This window comes from Eublepharis macularius, chromosome 12, assembly GCF_028583425.1.
Source record: "Eublepharis macularius isolate TG4126 chromosome 12, MPM_Emac_v1.0, whole genome shotgun sequence".
NCBI lineage: Eukaryota > Metazoa > Chordata > Lepidosauria > Squamata > Eublepharidae > Eublepharis > Eublepharis macularius.
This window is the reverse complement of record NC_072801.1, coordinates 59,105,672-59,118,638: the sequence shown is the minus strand read 5'-3', so window position 1 is coordinate 59,118,638 and position 12,967 is coordinate 59,105,672. Positions and strand designations below refer to the sequence as shown.

Sequence of the window (12,967 nt, the reverse complement as noted above, 5' to 3'; positions counted from 1 at the left end):
CCATGCTGAAGTTAAATGATAGGTCTTCTAGCATTTATTGATTGACTTCATTTTTGGTCTGTCTGTCTCTCAGTAACGCAAGGCAGATTACACAATGCCAGTTCAGTACAAATAGTATCATACGCACAGCCAACAGGCAATGAAATTGGATAAAACTGGAGCCAGTTTGGTGTAGTGGTTAAGACTCTAATCTGGAGAGCCGGGTTTGATTCCCCACTCCTCCACTTGAAGCCAGCTGGGTGACCTTGGGCTAGTCATGGCTCTCTGGAGCTCTCTCAGCCCCACCCACCTCACAGGGTGTTTGTTGTTAGGATAATAATAGCATACTTTGTAAACCACTCTGAGTGGGTGTTAAGTCATCCTGAAGGGCGGTATATAAATCGAATGTTGTTGTTATACAGAAATAAACCTGGGTTAAAAATGAGAGAACAATGCAACCAAAACAGCGTAATCATTGCAGGGAACAGAATGTTTCCTGTTGGCTGTGCCCCTTCACCCCTCAGCTCTTCCTCTGGTTTCCATCCTTTGACCTCACAGGCCCTGCCTGCCCCTAATAATCTTTTAATGGGAACCAACCAAGTTGTTACAATTTGGAAGGAAACTTTTGAAATTCCCTTGAATACTTCCGTCAGGCTGTATAATACAAAAACAAAAAGGAAGGGCAGGGGTTATTTGGAGGTGGAGCAGAAAGGTATTTTAGGGTATGGATAGGGTTGTCAACCTCCAGATGGTACCTGGAGATCACCCAGAATTACCACTGGTCTCCAGGCCACAGAGATCAGTTCCCCTTTGGAGGGTGGGCTCTATGTCGCTTTACCTGCTGAGGTCCCGCCCCTCACAAAATCCTGCTGCCTTCAGGCTCCGCCCCAAAAATCTTTAGGAATTTCCCAGCCTGGAGCGGGCAACCCTAGATATGAAAGAAATGCTTTAAGCTTCTAGCTGCCTTCTAAACAGAGTCTAGGAAGTTTTACAGAGATTGGATAATACTGGACGTCAAACGGATTTCAAGATACATCAGAGGCTACTGGGAAAGATAATTTTTTTAAAAAGGCTGTTTTCTCTCTCCGTCCCTAGCTACCTAACTTGCTTTCAGGTAATCATGGGAAGCCCAGAGTTGGTTCTGGAATCCTTCCTCTTTCTCCCTTTATTCAAATTTGTTTAATGGCTTAAATTCCCAGGTATTTGGACCTGTTCTGGTCTGTTTGACTTTCCGGACAGCCAAGGAAGCCATGGCTTTGGGGAACAGCACCCCCTATGGATTGGTTGCCAGCGTGTGGACAGAGACCCTTCCTCTGGCTCTGGAAATCGCTCGCAGGTAGGCTTCCCAGTCTATTGCTGGTATGTTTAGGGATTGTGATTTGGTGGTAGAGAGTGCGCTTTGCACGCAGAATGTCCTCGAGCTAAAAATGGCCAGTGTTGTGGGGGGCAGGGGGCATGCACACACCTTCCTCTGCTGGAAGTTCTGAAGAGAGGCTGCCAGCCGGAGTAGCTAGTGCTGCTCCAAATGGGTTAAAGGGTCTCTCTTGATATAAGGTAGCTTCATATGTCTCTCTGTTAAGGTACATGGTTCTACCCCCAGTGTCTTTTCCCTTCTTGCTGTTTCTGTTTTGGAGCATCCATTCCCTGGGATACAGAAATCCAATTTAGCCTTTCCTCCTAGCCACCTGAACAATGCTGTTGCTGACAGTCTACATCTGAATCTTGCCCCCTCCACTCCCCCCCCCCATACCCTTCCATTCCACTTTCTCAGTTTGCAGGTGGGAACTGTTTGGATCAATGGCCACAACATGCTAGATGCTGCATCTGCGTTTGGAGGCTGCAGGGAAAGTGGCTATGGTCGGGACGGAGGCAAAGAGGTGGGTTGTGTTGAGGCTGAACTGGGGACGGGGCATAGTTTGCATGCCAAAGTGCACAGATTCAATCCTCGGCATCTCCAGTGATATTGGCTCAGTGGTTTGGGAGCCACATGTGGCTCTTTGACATGCCACCTGTGGCTCTTCTGAGCAGTTTCTCAATATGGCACCTGTCTCATGTTTCAGAAAAGTGAGCAAAGCCATTGCCCAATGGGGCTTGTGGTTGGCAAGTGGAAGCCACCTGCCAACAGGTACGCTGTAAGCCTTCCTGAAGTGCAGGCTTCATGCCAGGGATGGAAGTAAATGTGGCTGTTTGGGTTGAAAGTAATAGCAGATGTGGTTTTTCTGTGAAACAAAGAGTGAGCAGGACTGAGTTAGAGGATCTTGGGTCACAGGCTGTGGGCAAAGGCCTCTCTCTGTCTGAGGCTCTGGAGAGCTGCTGCCTGTCACAAGGAGACAATACTTAAATGGACCCAGGTTCAGAGTCGGCATAAGATGGCATCATCTGTTAGTGCTGGGATAAAGGGTTTCATGGTTGCCCAGGACAGAAGGACATAAAGTTAAATAGATCTGTTCAGCTGAATATGAATCCCTTTTTTCTCCCACAGAGCCTGTATGAGTACATGAGACCAAACTGGGAGATCCGTCCATGCCCCAGCACTGTGGACGTGAGCTACAAAGCCTTCGCTACCTCACAGGGGACTGAGACCCCTACAAATCCTGGGGCAAATAGAGTTCCGTATTCCATAAATTTTGACCCAGAAGGAAGCACCCCTAGGTAAGACGGTGTTTGATTTTTTTTTTCTTACTGCTGTGCCTGACCAGGGTCACATGGAGAACTTAAAATTGACCGAAAGCAAAACCCTGGGACATAGCCAGTGGAGATGGCAAGGGTTATTGGCTTGCCCAGCCCCTTCTCCCACAGGTAAGCGTGCTCCCAGTGTTGTCCCTGGGCTCGGCTCAGCTGGCTCCTGGCTGCTTATGGCCCTCTGGGACAGCAGTAGCCCTTCTGGAACTTTCCCAGGATATTAAAGCATCAGTCCTACTCCCATTCTTGACTCTCGCCCCTCTCCCCTGCCCCAAACACCCAAATTGCATCAGACTCTTCTGTTAGGGGGATCACTCTGGTGCGTGCTACAGTGTTTTATTTTTCTTATGCAGAGGAATATTAAAAAAAAAAAACAGGATCAGCTTTGAAGCTGTGCAGTAGGACCACAGACTTCTGTTCCGGTGCCTCTTTCCTATAATAACAACAAGCCCAGCCGAAAAGAAAAGAGTACTTAACTAGTTGGATCAGACCTGTTTAGTCTGTTTAGTCCAGCACATTGTTCCCTGAGCTGATACTTATGGCAGGCATGCAAGCAGTGGCAGAGAGGCTAAAGCCTCCCCCTGTTGTCATGAAAGAAGTGACATTAAGGGGTACGCTCCCTCTGACCATGAAATATACCCCTGTTTAACCATGATGGCTAATAGATAAATAGAGAACCATATCTTGTCCGTAGGTGGCCTGCCATGCCTCTCCTGCTCAAGTAGGATGGACTGATAGATCTGTAACAAGGAAGTCTAGCTACCAGAAAGAGCCAGGATGCTGTGGTGGTTGGAGTGGTGGAGGACTTAGGAAAACTGGGTTTGAATCCCTGGTATGCTCGTCACTTCGAACTCGTCACAAACTCTTAGTCTGACCTACCTCACAGGGTGGATGTTGTGGGGAGAAGGTGGGGCAGAAGAGAATGATGTGATAAGCCACTTCCACGTTAGGGAGAGAATCAGGGTATAAATTAAAATATACACATGAAGATAATGGGCACCCTCATGAAACGGCAGTTCCTCGAGTCATTTGTGTGGAACCTTTTAGATTCAAAGTCCTTTGGTGGAGCTAGCTTTAAAAGATAGCTGGAAACAAAAAGAGCATCCTTTATCTTTGTTCCCGTATATCTGTATGGTGGCAGCGTGGACCGAACTTACAAGCTGTACTATGGGGGAGCCCAGAAGAGGCCGGACTCGATGAGTTCCCGAGCAGTCCTCGACCACACCGGCAAAATCCTGGCCTGTGTGGCAGATGGGAGCATCAAAGACATCCGTAATGCTGTGGAAGCGGCTCACAAGGCTGCCCCAGGGTAAGTCTGACGGGGGAATTGGTGAGGGAGAATTGGGCCCTGTTTAGATAGAAGAAGAGAGAAGGTTGCTGGGTGTTTTACCACACATGTGCACAAGAAAACCTTTGGTTGGATCTAGAGGTTCTGTTCTACTACCAATGGAGCCGTCTTCCAGCGTAAGAAAAGTCTTGTACTGAAGGAAGGCTCCACCATCAGCTCAATGGAACAACTGTATCTAGCCCCCTCCCCCCCTGTCTCCTCAAATACTAGAATTCAGGGAGCAATCAATGAAGCCAAAGGGTCGCCTCTCTCTATATATATATATATTAGAGGTATTTAAGACGGTTCTGTTCCAAAGCACCTTTTTTTATTTTAATGATTGAGCTCAATGAGGGCTTTGTCTGTTTTTGTGATTTTTGGCTCTGATAGTTCGAGGTGATATAATTGGGCAGTGGCTACTGTTGTTGGTTATTCAATGCTTGAGGTAATTGTGATGGAATGTTTCGTATTGCATTGATTTTTTAATATTGCTGATAGCTGATTTCAGGAAACAGGCTATCATTATTTTAACAAATAAAAATCGATGGACAGACAGAAGGAAGCACTTCTTCACACAAGACTTGCATTTTAATTTGTCACAAGATAAAACTAACAAAACAAAACCCCAGATAACATACCCTTCCCTGCTTTCCCCCGTATGATTTAGCTTTTGGAGCTTTAGTCTTCAAGTTGGTAGTGAATTACTACTTTTAAAAAATTTTTAGACACATTCATCGAGGAAAGGTCCAGCAAAGGCGATTAACTAGGATGGCTAAATGGAACCTCCATGTTCAGAACAACCCGCCTGTAAATACCACTGGTTGCTGGGGGTAATAGCGGGGGGGGGGGGGCTTTGGCCTCTGCACACTACAGTGGTCTTTTGTGGGCATGTGGCTAGCTGTTGTGGTCTGACCCAGTGGAGATTTATGTAAATAACCTTCCAAAATAAGTTGGGTACTTAAGTACCTATAAAGGAACTTAGTAAGTATGCATATTGTCTATAAGCGCCAGTGCCTAGGTTCCAAGTCCAATATCTGAGTTTTTGATTACTTCAAAATGGGGCCAAACAATAGGCCACTTTATTGTGCACTGTAGCCTTGTGAGACCAACAACAGAAAACAGAGAATTAGGAATCCTGGTAGGGCTGGGGACTGTTGCTGTCAGCCCTTCCCTCTCTCCTAGGAGTTTCTCCACTACCTGTTGTTACCAGAACTGCTCTTTATTATAATGGGGAATTAGCTGTAGCAGTCTGTAACTTAAAATTAGCGCGGATCTTAACCTATGTCTACGGAGGTCCCGATCCCAGACACTCTAGTGAAAAAGAGGCAGACTACAAATAGGTTCAAACACGTGTATTATCTAACAATGTGGCGTAAGCCTGAACTTGCACAAGCATACAGGAAACACACAAGATCTAGGAAATACAGAGTATGAAATACAGAGACGTTCGCATTAGCTGGTTCCCAACGATGATAAGGGAAATACTCACAATCCTGGAGCGAAGCAGAGACACAGCAGCGAGGGTGGCCCAATGCCAGCACTGGAACCACAGACGGACAGCAAGGAGGTCTGGATAGGGAATGGCCGAGGCCACGGACAGCAAGGGGGGGGGGTCTGGATAGGAATGGCCTAAGCACCGAGTGGTCTGGGAGACCAGCTTAAATACCCCAAAACGTACCCTGGGGCTGGTGCTGTACTTGGTGGTTCTCACAGATTAAAACAAAGGTTCTAATGGGTTACTGAATGGCTTGGATGGGCCACTTTGGTAATCAGATCGTGATAAGTGACACCTCAGGAAGAGGGGACAAAAGAGGGAGGGGGAAATCCGAGTGGGCTGAAAGGATGTTCCAGCGGACAGGGCTTGTCCTGATGTCATCAGCTCTGGAATGCGGAGGTTTCTTTGAGATGCATTCTCTAAGTGCTTGGGATGGTCGGCACTTAGTTCCTTCTCCTGGGTGGCTCCTAAGATATGCAGAGCGGGGCGAGGTACTCTCGCTGCGGACGTGGTGTGCCCGCTTCGCCGAAATGGCTTCTCAAAGCAGTCTCTTCCTCAGGGTCTTCTGGCTGCCTAGGAACATGGATGCCGGCTGGGCATGGCTGGGGCTGGATAGCAGGCTGCCCGGTAGCGAGGGCAAGCTCGGCGACCGGCTCGCGGGAGGCTCCAGGCGGGAACTGACCAGGGAGCGCCTAGCCAGGCTCGCTGGAGGTTTCCCCGGCAGGCGCCCGGCTGCTAGCAGCGGCTTGGGCCCATATGAGGCAGGCTTCCATGGAGGCAGGGGGAACAACACTTTAAAACACAGTCCAAGGCAGGGAACAGGCACGGTCCGTGGCAGATGGCAATGCAGGCACGGGGCACACTTGTAACACAGTCCAAACGCACACTAGGAAGTCCAGATACAGGTCAGGGCAGGGCTGCCCAGAAAAAGAGTCCTTTGTGCAGTTAACCAAACATGGAGTCAGTAAACTACACAGTCTATTGCAGCAGCAAGGTAATTGACACGCAGGCAGGAAACTGACACGTGTATTAACACACACACATGCGAGGCAGTCTTTGGTGTAGCAGTAAAACAGCAATGCAGGAAACTTTAACACAGTCCATGGCAGGCTTTAAAGCAGGGGAGGGGGCCTACTTGGCAACACTGTCTAGTTTCAGCATCTATCGTGACTTGCTGAAACCTGAACTCATTGAGAGAGCCCCGTGAAAGGAGTGCATGCGCATGTGTTTGAGTGGGTGCAAGCACGTCTGGAACTGTTTCATACCAAGTCAGCCCACTGGTCCATCTTGCTCACTATTGCCTGCTCTGACTGGCAGCTGCTCTCCAAAGTCTCTGGCCCGCAAATGGTCTTTCCCCAACTCCTGCCACATGAGATCTCTTTACTTGGAGATTCCAGGAGTTGAATCTGGGATCATCTTGGGGAAACAGGGGTGCTTTGCTACTGAGCCACAGTCTCATTCTGTGGCCCACTCTTAATCACTAAATTCTGGCATCAGACCAGTTGGGCGATGATGAGTGCAAAAAAAGACAAAAACACCCTGCACCTTGCAGCTTCGGAGTCTTGGGTAGCCTGTCCCTAAGTCTCTTAAGAAGTAGGAGCTTGGGCATACCCTGTCTCTTTTTTGTTTTGATTAGTTGAGGAGCTGTTTGGGGAATTTGGGCTTAAAAGGAAAAACTTGTGTACATAGCAACAATAAACTGAGCTCAACCTCCCACATTTCCAGAGAAAATTGGGTGTGGTTATGGCTCAAATCTTGGCAGTGTTAGCAGTCTAATAGGCCAGTGGGCCCCTGGTTTCTCTTAGGCTTTATCCACAGTACTGTTTACCCTTTGGCTTGTGTCAGAGCACAGGAGCTTTATGGATCTTTGCCACATTGATCGCAGCTGGACTTTGAGCTGTTTGCCTGTCTAAACTTCTCCGTTGGCTTGGTCTCTTTGTTTCCCCCCCACTGACAATCTGCCAACAACAGGCTCTATGTCCCCATTGTGACTTGCATTGTGAGGAAGAAAAAAGATGATTTTTAGGATGGGAGGGGCAGAGACTGGTGGCAGACCACACGCCAAGGTTCCATTCCTCGCATCGTTACTGACCATTCCCCCGACTGCTCCCTTCCAGTCTCTGATAGCAGAGGATCAATAATAATGCTTGGCACAGTGATACTCAGTGGCTTGGGAGCTGCATGTGGCTCTTTGACATGCCCTCCTGTGACTCTTCTGAGCACTGTTCCTTAGTGTGGTGCCTGTCTCATGTCCCAGGAAAGTGGGCAAGGCCATTGTACATTAGTGCTTTATTTGGCAGGCGATACCTATCTTAAAAGCTGAAATGCTGCTGCCAGAGGGACTGCAACTTGGCTAAGATTGGGAGCCTGCCTGATCTGTATGCCCTGTGCTAGGGGTAGAACTAAGGAGCTCTTCCACTCCAGCCACCTCCCACCGTTCCCTGCAGCCTCTTCGTTCTCAGCAGAGCAGCTGGACAACTGGACTTTTGCCCAGGGCCCCAGAATTACTAAGACCACCCTGAGCAGCAGTAAGACTTCTTTAGCTGGGTGTTAAAGACAAGTAGTCCTCTCGGCCTATCTTAAAAAATATGGGTGGGGGGGATTAGTTCTTTCATTCTGTTGAGCCAGATTTTTTAAATTCTGATTTGGAGTAAGGAAGAACCCTTGATTTCTAAAAGGGTCAAATAAACACTAGTCAGCCAAACCACAAATAAACTTGAATAGCTTACATTGTTTGTCCTTGGCTGATCTTTTATTAAAGGGATGCAATTAATTCTTAAACAACTGTGTGTAGTTCTATTATAAGCTTAATTATTGTCATAATCTGGCGTGTTTCATATCACCATTCCTGCTCACCAGGTAATTTATTATTATTTGCACTCCTATAACCATTCACTTTCTGGATGGACAAGTAAATCCAGGAGGTGAATAATTACAGCAGCAGAGCATCCAGTGGCTTGCAGATTCCATGCCCTTAAATCTGTATTTTTTAAAAAAATCCCTGTTTTCTCCCCTCCCCCACACCCCTAATTTCAGGGACAGTCTGTCTCCGGTCACCAGAAATTTCTGCAACCCATGCCATAGTTTATTTGTTCATTGAATGTCCAGCTATTTTTCATATTGACTTGCACTGTGTAAATCCACTTTGGGTCTCAGGGCCAAGCTACAAGTGACAAATGACACTTGAACGGCAAGTGGATTGCGTGGAGGGCAAGTGAACAGGGAGAAATACACTTGCCATTCAAGTGTCATTTGTCACTTGTAGCTTAGCCCTCAGTGAGATAAATATAAATAAATGTTGGGGGTGGCCGATGTCCTGCTCATGAGCAGCTAGGCAGCCCACAGATGGAAACCAGTTTCTGGATTAGAAAGACCCAGGTCTCCATCAGAGAAAGCTATTGCTATGTTCTTAAGCTATATCATTCTTTTTGTTGCTGTTAAATCCCACTTGTTTGGTAAAACTGCAGGCAATTAAAAGCAAAAATTAACAGACTATTAAGAGAATATAAGCTCTTTTTAAAAATAGTGCATTTATCAGCACTTTAATTATTATATAACAGCACACTAAAATCATGTTTTGAGCCAAGCCCCCCTCCCCAGTTATGTGTTGTGTATGAATACATTTGTGACAAATCTCAGATAGTAGAAGTTGGTTCCTTTCTAAGATAGCAGCTGTAACCAAAAAGGCATTTCTCCGTGCCCCAGGCAGTCTTGCTTCTCAAATAAGGCCTCCATACCAGAATATGAAGGAAGAGGGATCCCCTAGGACCTAGTCTTGGAAGACTGTGCATGATTTCAAATGCTGAATACCAGGAAAGACTGATGTTGCAAGAAGTCCTCCTAGGACACGACAGTAAAGGATTTCCCCCCCCCCTATTTGCAAATGTAACATACTTATGGAAGGCATGCATGGACCTCATTTGACCTTCCCGGAATGTGTGGGGAGCAGAGAATGGGAAATGCTAAATTAAGCTGCTTGGCCATGACAGAGGCCGCCCTCTTCTTGTGCAGGTGGTTTTTTCTGCTGTACAGAGGCTCTCATCCTCTAAACTCCTTTCCTGGTTCCTGTCTTGAACTCCAGTTTATATTTTTGCCCCTGTTCCCTCTGCTATAGGCAAGCTTTTCCCTTATTTTAAACTCCTCATCTGCTTCTTCTTTACAAGTTCATTTTCATCTGTTTCAACCATTTATATAGCCGTTTCCCCTATAATGTTAAAGCTACCACTGTATTTATTTTTTTTTTAAAAAAAGAAAACTTGAAACATTGTTCCTGGCAATGTGGATGTGATTTTCTGAATGTCCCAGAGGGCCAGCCTCTCAAAGCTCTGCGCAGTTGGTTTCTCCTAGAAGAACCAGACCACGATTAGGTTTGGAAGTCTGCGTCCAAATTTTTTTATTAAAAAGAGCTGTGTGTCTTTTTCCAGGCACGCCAGGTGTGCTATATACACCTGTCTTCATTTTAAGGTTCAAATCGGGAACATCCCTGGCAAAAGGGATCAAAAATTGATGAGCACATTGTAGCCGTCGCACTCCTTATGAGTACATCTGAAACCCAGATGGGATATTTAAACTCAATACGGCCCCTGAGAAAGCTTAAGTCTGCAAAACAAAATCTGCTAGCGTTTTGTTGGGCTGACTGGAGAAACCAGGAGATCTGTGTAACACCTGTATATATTACGGAGGAGAGTTCTACATACCAGCCATTTCACTTGCCCCACACCTGGGACAGTACTTCTCTGGAGACCTACCGGGGAATGTGACTCCCTGAGCCTGTGGAGGAAAGACTTAACAGTCGATCTTGGGCGTCTCCCTACACCAAGGGAATTTACTTTTCAGGAAATACAAATAGTAACTTGTAAGACTCTGCATTTTGGACTTTCGACATCTGTTGAACAGTACTACTATAGGATGTGGATGTAATATAATAACATTTTGATGTTTGCACTTGGTCTATATTTGGAGTATGTGCATAACGTTCATTTTTGTTTTTTTGTAGGAGAGTTGACTTTGTTATAAGAAGAATATTAACTGTTAGATATTAATAGTTGCACATTGCATTTTGTATTGAATGAAACTAGTAGTAACTATATCATTGCTTACTTTTTTGATTAGTGTGTGTGAGGAAGAATGATGTCAGCTGATTTCAGTTCCCACAGAGGAGAAAGGCAGGAGATAAGTGAAGTCAATAAATAAGAGAGAAGTAATAAGGCTAATAATTACTTCAGGAGATGCAAGTGCTGCCAAGATCAGTCAAGTGATTAGAGGAAGTTGTGTTTGGTTCATATGTCGAAAGTAGGGTTGTTGGTCCCGCAGTGGGGGATCCCCACACCTTATTTAAAACAAACAAGGAGGAAGCTAAAGGAATGTTGCTTAGTAGTGGAGCACATTCTTTGCATGCAGGAGGTCCTAGCCTCAATCTGTGGCATCTCCAGGTTTTTTTTCAGGTACAGGATCTTGGGGCAGGCCCTTTTCTGCCTGAGATTTTGGGGGAGTCGTTGTCTGCCAAAGAAGACATTACTGAGCCGTTTGGACCACTGACAGATTTTCTTTGGCTCTAGGAGCCAGTCTAAAAATTCAGAAGCAAGACTGATTTTTCAGCCTTCAAGGTTTGGCATTTTAATGATCATATTTTAATTAGTGTTACCACAAAATCTGCCCTGACCTGGATAGCCCAGGTGAGCCTGATCTTGTCAGATCTCAGAAGCTAAGCCAGGTCGGCCTGTGTTAGTAATTGGATGGGAGACCTCTAATGAAGACCAGGGTTGCAGAGTCAGGCAATGGCAAACCACCCCTGAGCTTTGAAATTCCCACTAGGGGCCACCATAAGTCAGCTATGACTTGACAGCACTCTTCACCACCACCATAAAATCTAATCCTAATCTCTTCACATTGTCTTGTAATTTTATTTCTTTATTATTTTATTTCTTCATTATTTATCTGTTATTTATAGTCTACCTCACTGATACTTGAGGCAGATTATATCGTGTAAGTCAGTACAATCAGCAAATCTGAAAAGAGTGAAAAGCAAACAGAAGTCCAATACAGAGCTGGAACCATGCTGAAACAGAGCATAAGCAATCCTACAATTGACATTAAACAGCTCAAGCTACCCAGTTGGATCATACTTACAGCAACGGACCATACATAGTAGTGTAGTCTATAGTTCCTATCCTACCAATGCATCTATTTGAAACCCTTTCCTTTACAATACAGTCCTCCTATCTGAGTAAAACAGCCCTTTTGAATAGTTCTGTACTTGACTGCAGGTTCCTAGTACTGGGGGCAGAAAGGCGGACTGGGCTCCGATCCACAGTCCAAGGCTGGGACTTCAGAGGCTAGGCAAGGTGTAGTCGTTCAGTCCAAGGTTGGGGTTCCAGCAGTCAGGCTAGGCAAGGTCAGGGAGTCCAAGGTTAGGCTTTCAGGAAACAGGCAAGGCAAGGCAGAGTGAGTGGCTTCATAGCAATTGTACGCATTACATCCATGCCCAGCAGCCTCTCTTGGCTGGCTTTATAGCCCCAGGGCTAAGGGCATGCAGCCCATTGGGAAAGGATCCTGCAACTACTCCTTATCATCTTCAGAGAGCAGCTGGCACCGGCTGAGGAGGCGTGCACTTTGCCTCCTTGCTTCCGTCTACGGCTCTAAGGTGAAGCTGGAGGGCTGGGGCCGGTTAACCAGGTTTTACCTGCCAGATCGGAGCTAGAGAGTGTTGACTCTGCCCCAGCTGTTGGTTGTGCCTACTGATCAGCAAGCATCCTCTGCTTTTATTAGCTCCCCTTCCCCTGAGGAGTCCTTTGTTTCTGGTAGTTCAAGGCTGGCTGCACGGGGCTCCTCTTCCCCTGACGAGTCCTCACTATCAGTGAGCCCCGGCTGACTCATGACAAATTCAGTTTTGTATAGTTTGTGGAAAGTCAGAAGCAAAACCAAAGGTTTGGAGCATGTAAATAAATATAGAGATAAATCCGACTGTCATTACCAAAACGAAAAGCCATCTCCTAATGCTTGCCTAGTTTCTCCCAGATTTCTCAAATTTTCATTATGGCTTTTAAAAGCTCAGTTTGATGGGATATTGAAGCCTATACAGAAAGTAATTGGTTATTCATCCACCTCTATTGAATGGTGTAAAGTTAGTGCTATACCCAAGTAATGACAGAAACTTCATGCACATTTATTTTTGTGTTGTGCAAGAAACCATTCCGGTGCAAAATGATAAATAAGCTTTGTTCTTTCCCCTGAAATTTACTGAAATGCTATAATAAAATCACTGCTGAAAATATAGGAGCTACAATGAACTATCTAGGAGCTACAGCGTTCGGGCTCCAGGAATTTTTTCAAGCCTGGATCTAACTCACTATAAGGCAACTCGGTACCCTACTATATAAAAGAGTAAGCGTGTTCCAGACAACTCACCTTCTACCTGGTGCACCTCCAGAGGGCACTGCCGTGGCGGGAAACAACCCAGACTGGGATCAGCAGCGGAGCAGGTG

At 46.1% G+C, this 12,967-nt stretch overlaps 1 protein-coding gene across 1 annotated transcript in view; it reads left to right on the top strand.

Moving 5' to 3' along the window:
- ALDH16A1 (aldehyde dehydrogenase 16 family member A1) overlaps nt 1-12,967 on the top strand; it is a 53,656-nt gene that overhangs the window by 20,357 nt on the left and 20,332 nt on the right. The window contains exons 11-14 of the mRNA XM_054992558.1: nt 1,179-1,315; nt 1,751-1,856; nt 2,462-2,631; nt 3,803-3,970. Of these exons, the coding sequence (XP_054848533.1) occupies nt 1,179-1,315; nt 1,751-1,856; nt 2,462-2,631; nt 3,803-3,970 (581 nt within the window). The remainder of the gene's footprint in view (nt 1-1,178; nt 1,316-1,750; nt 1,857-2,461; nt 2,632-3,802; nt 3,971-12,967) is intronic.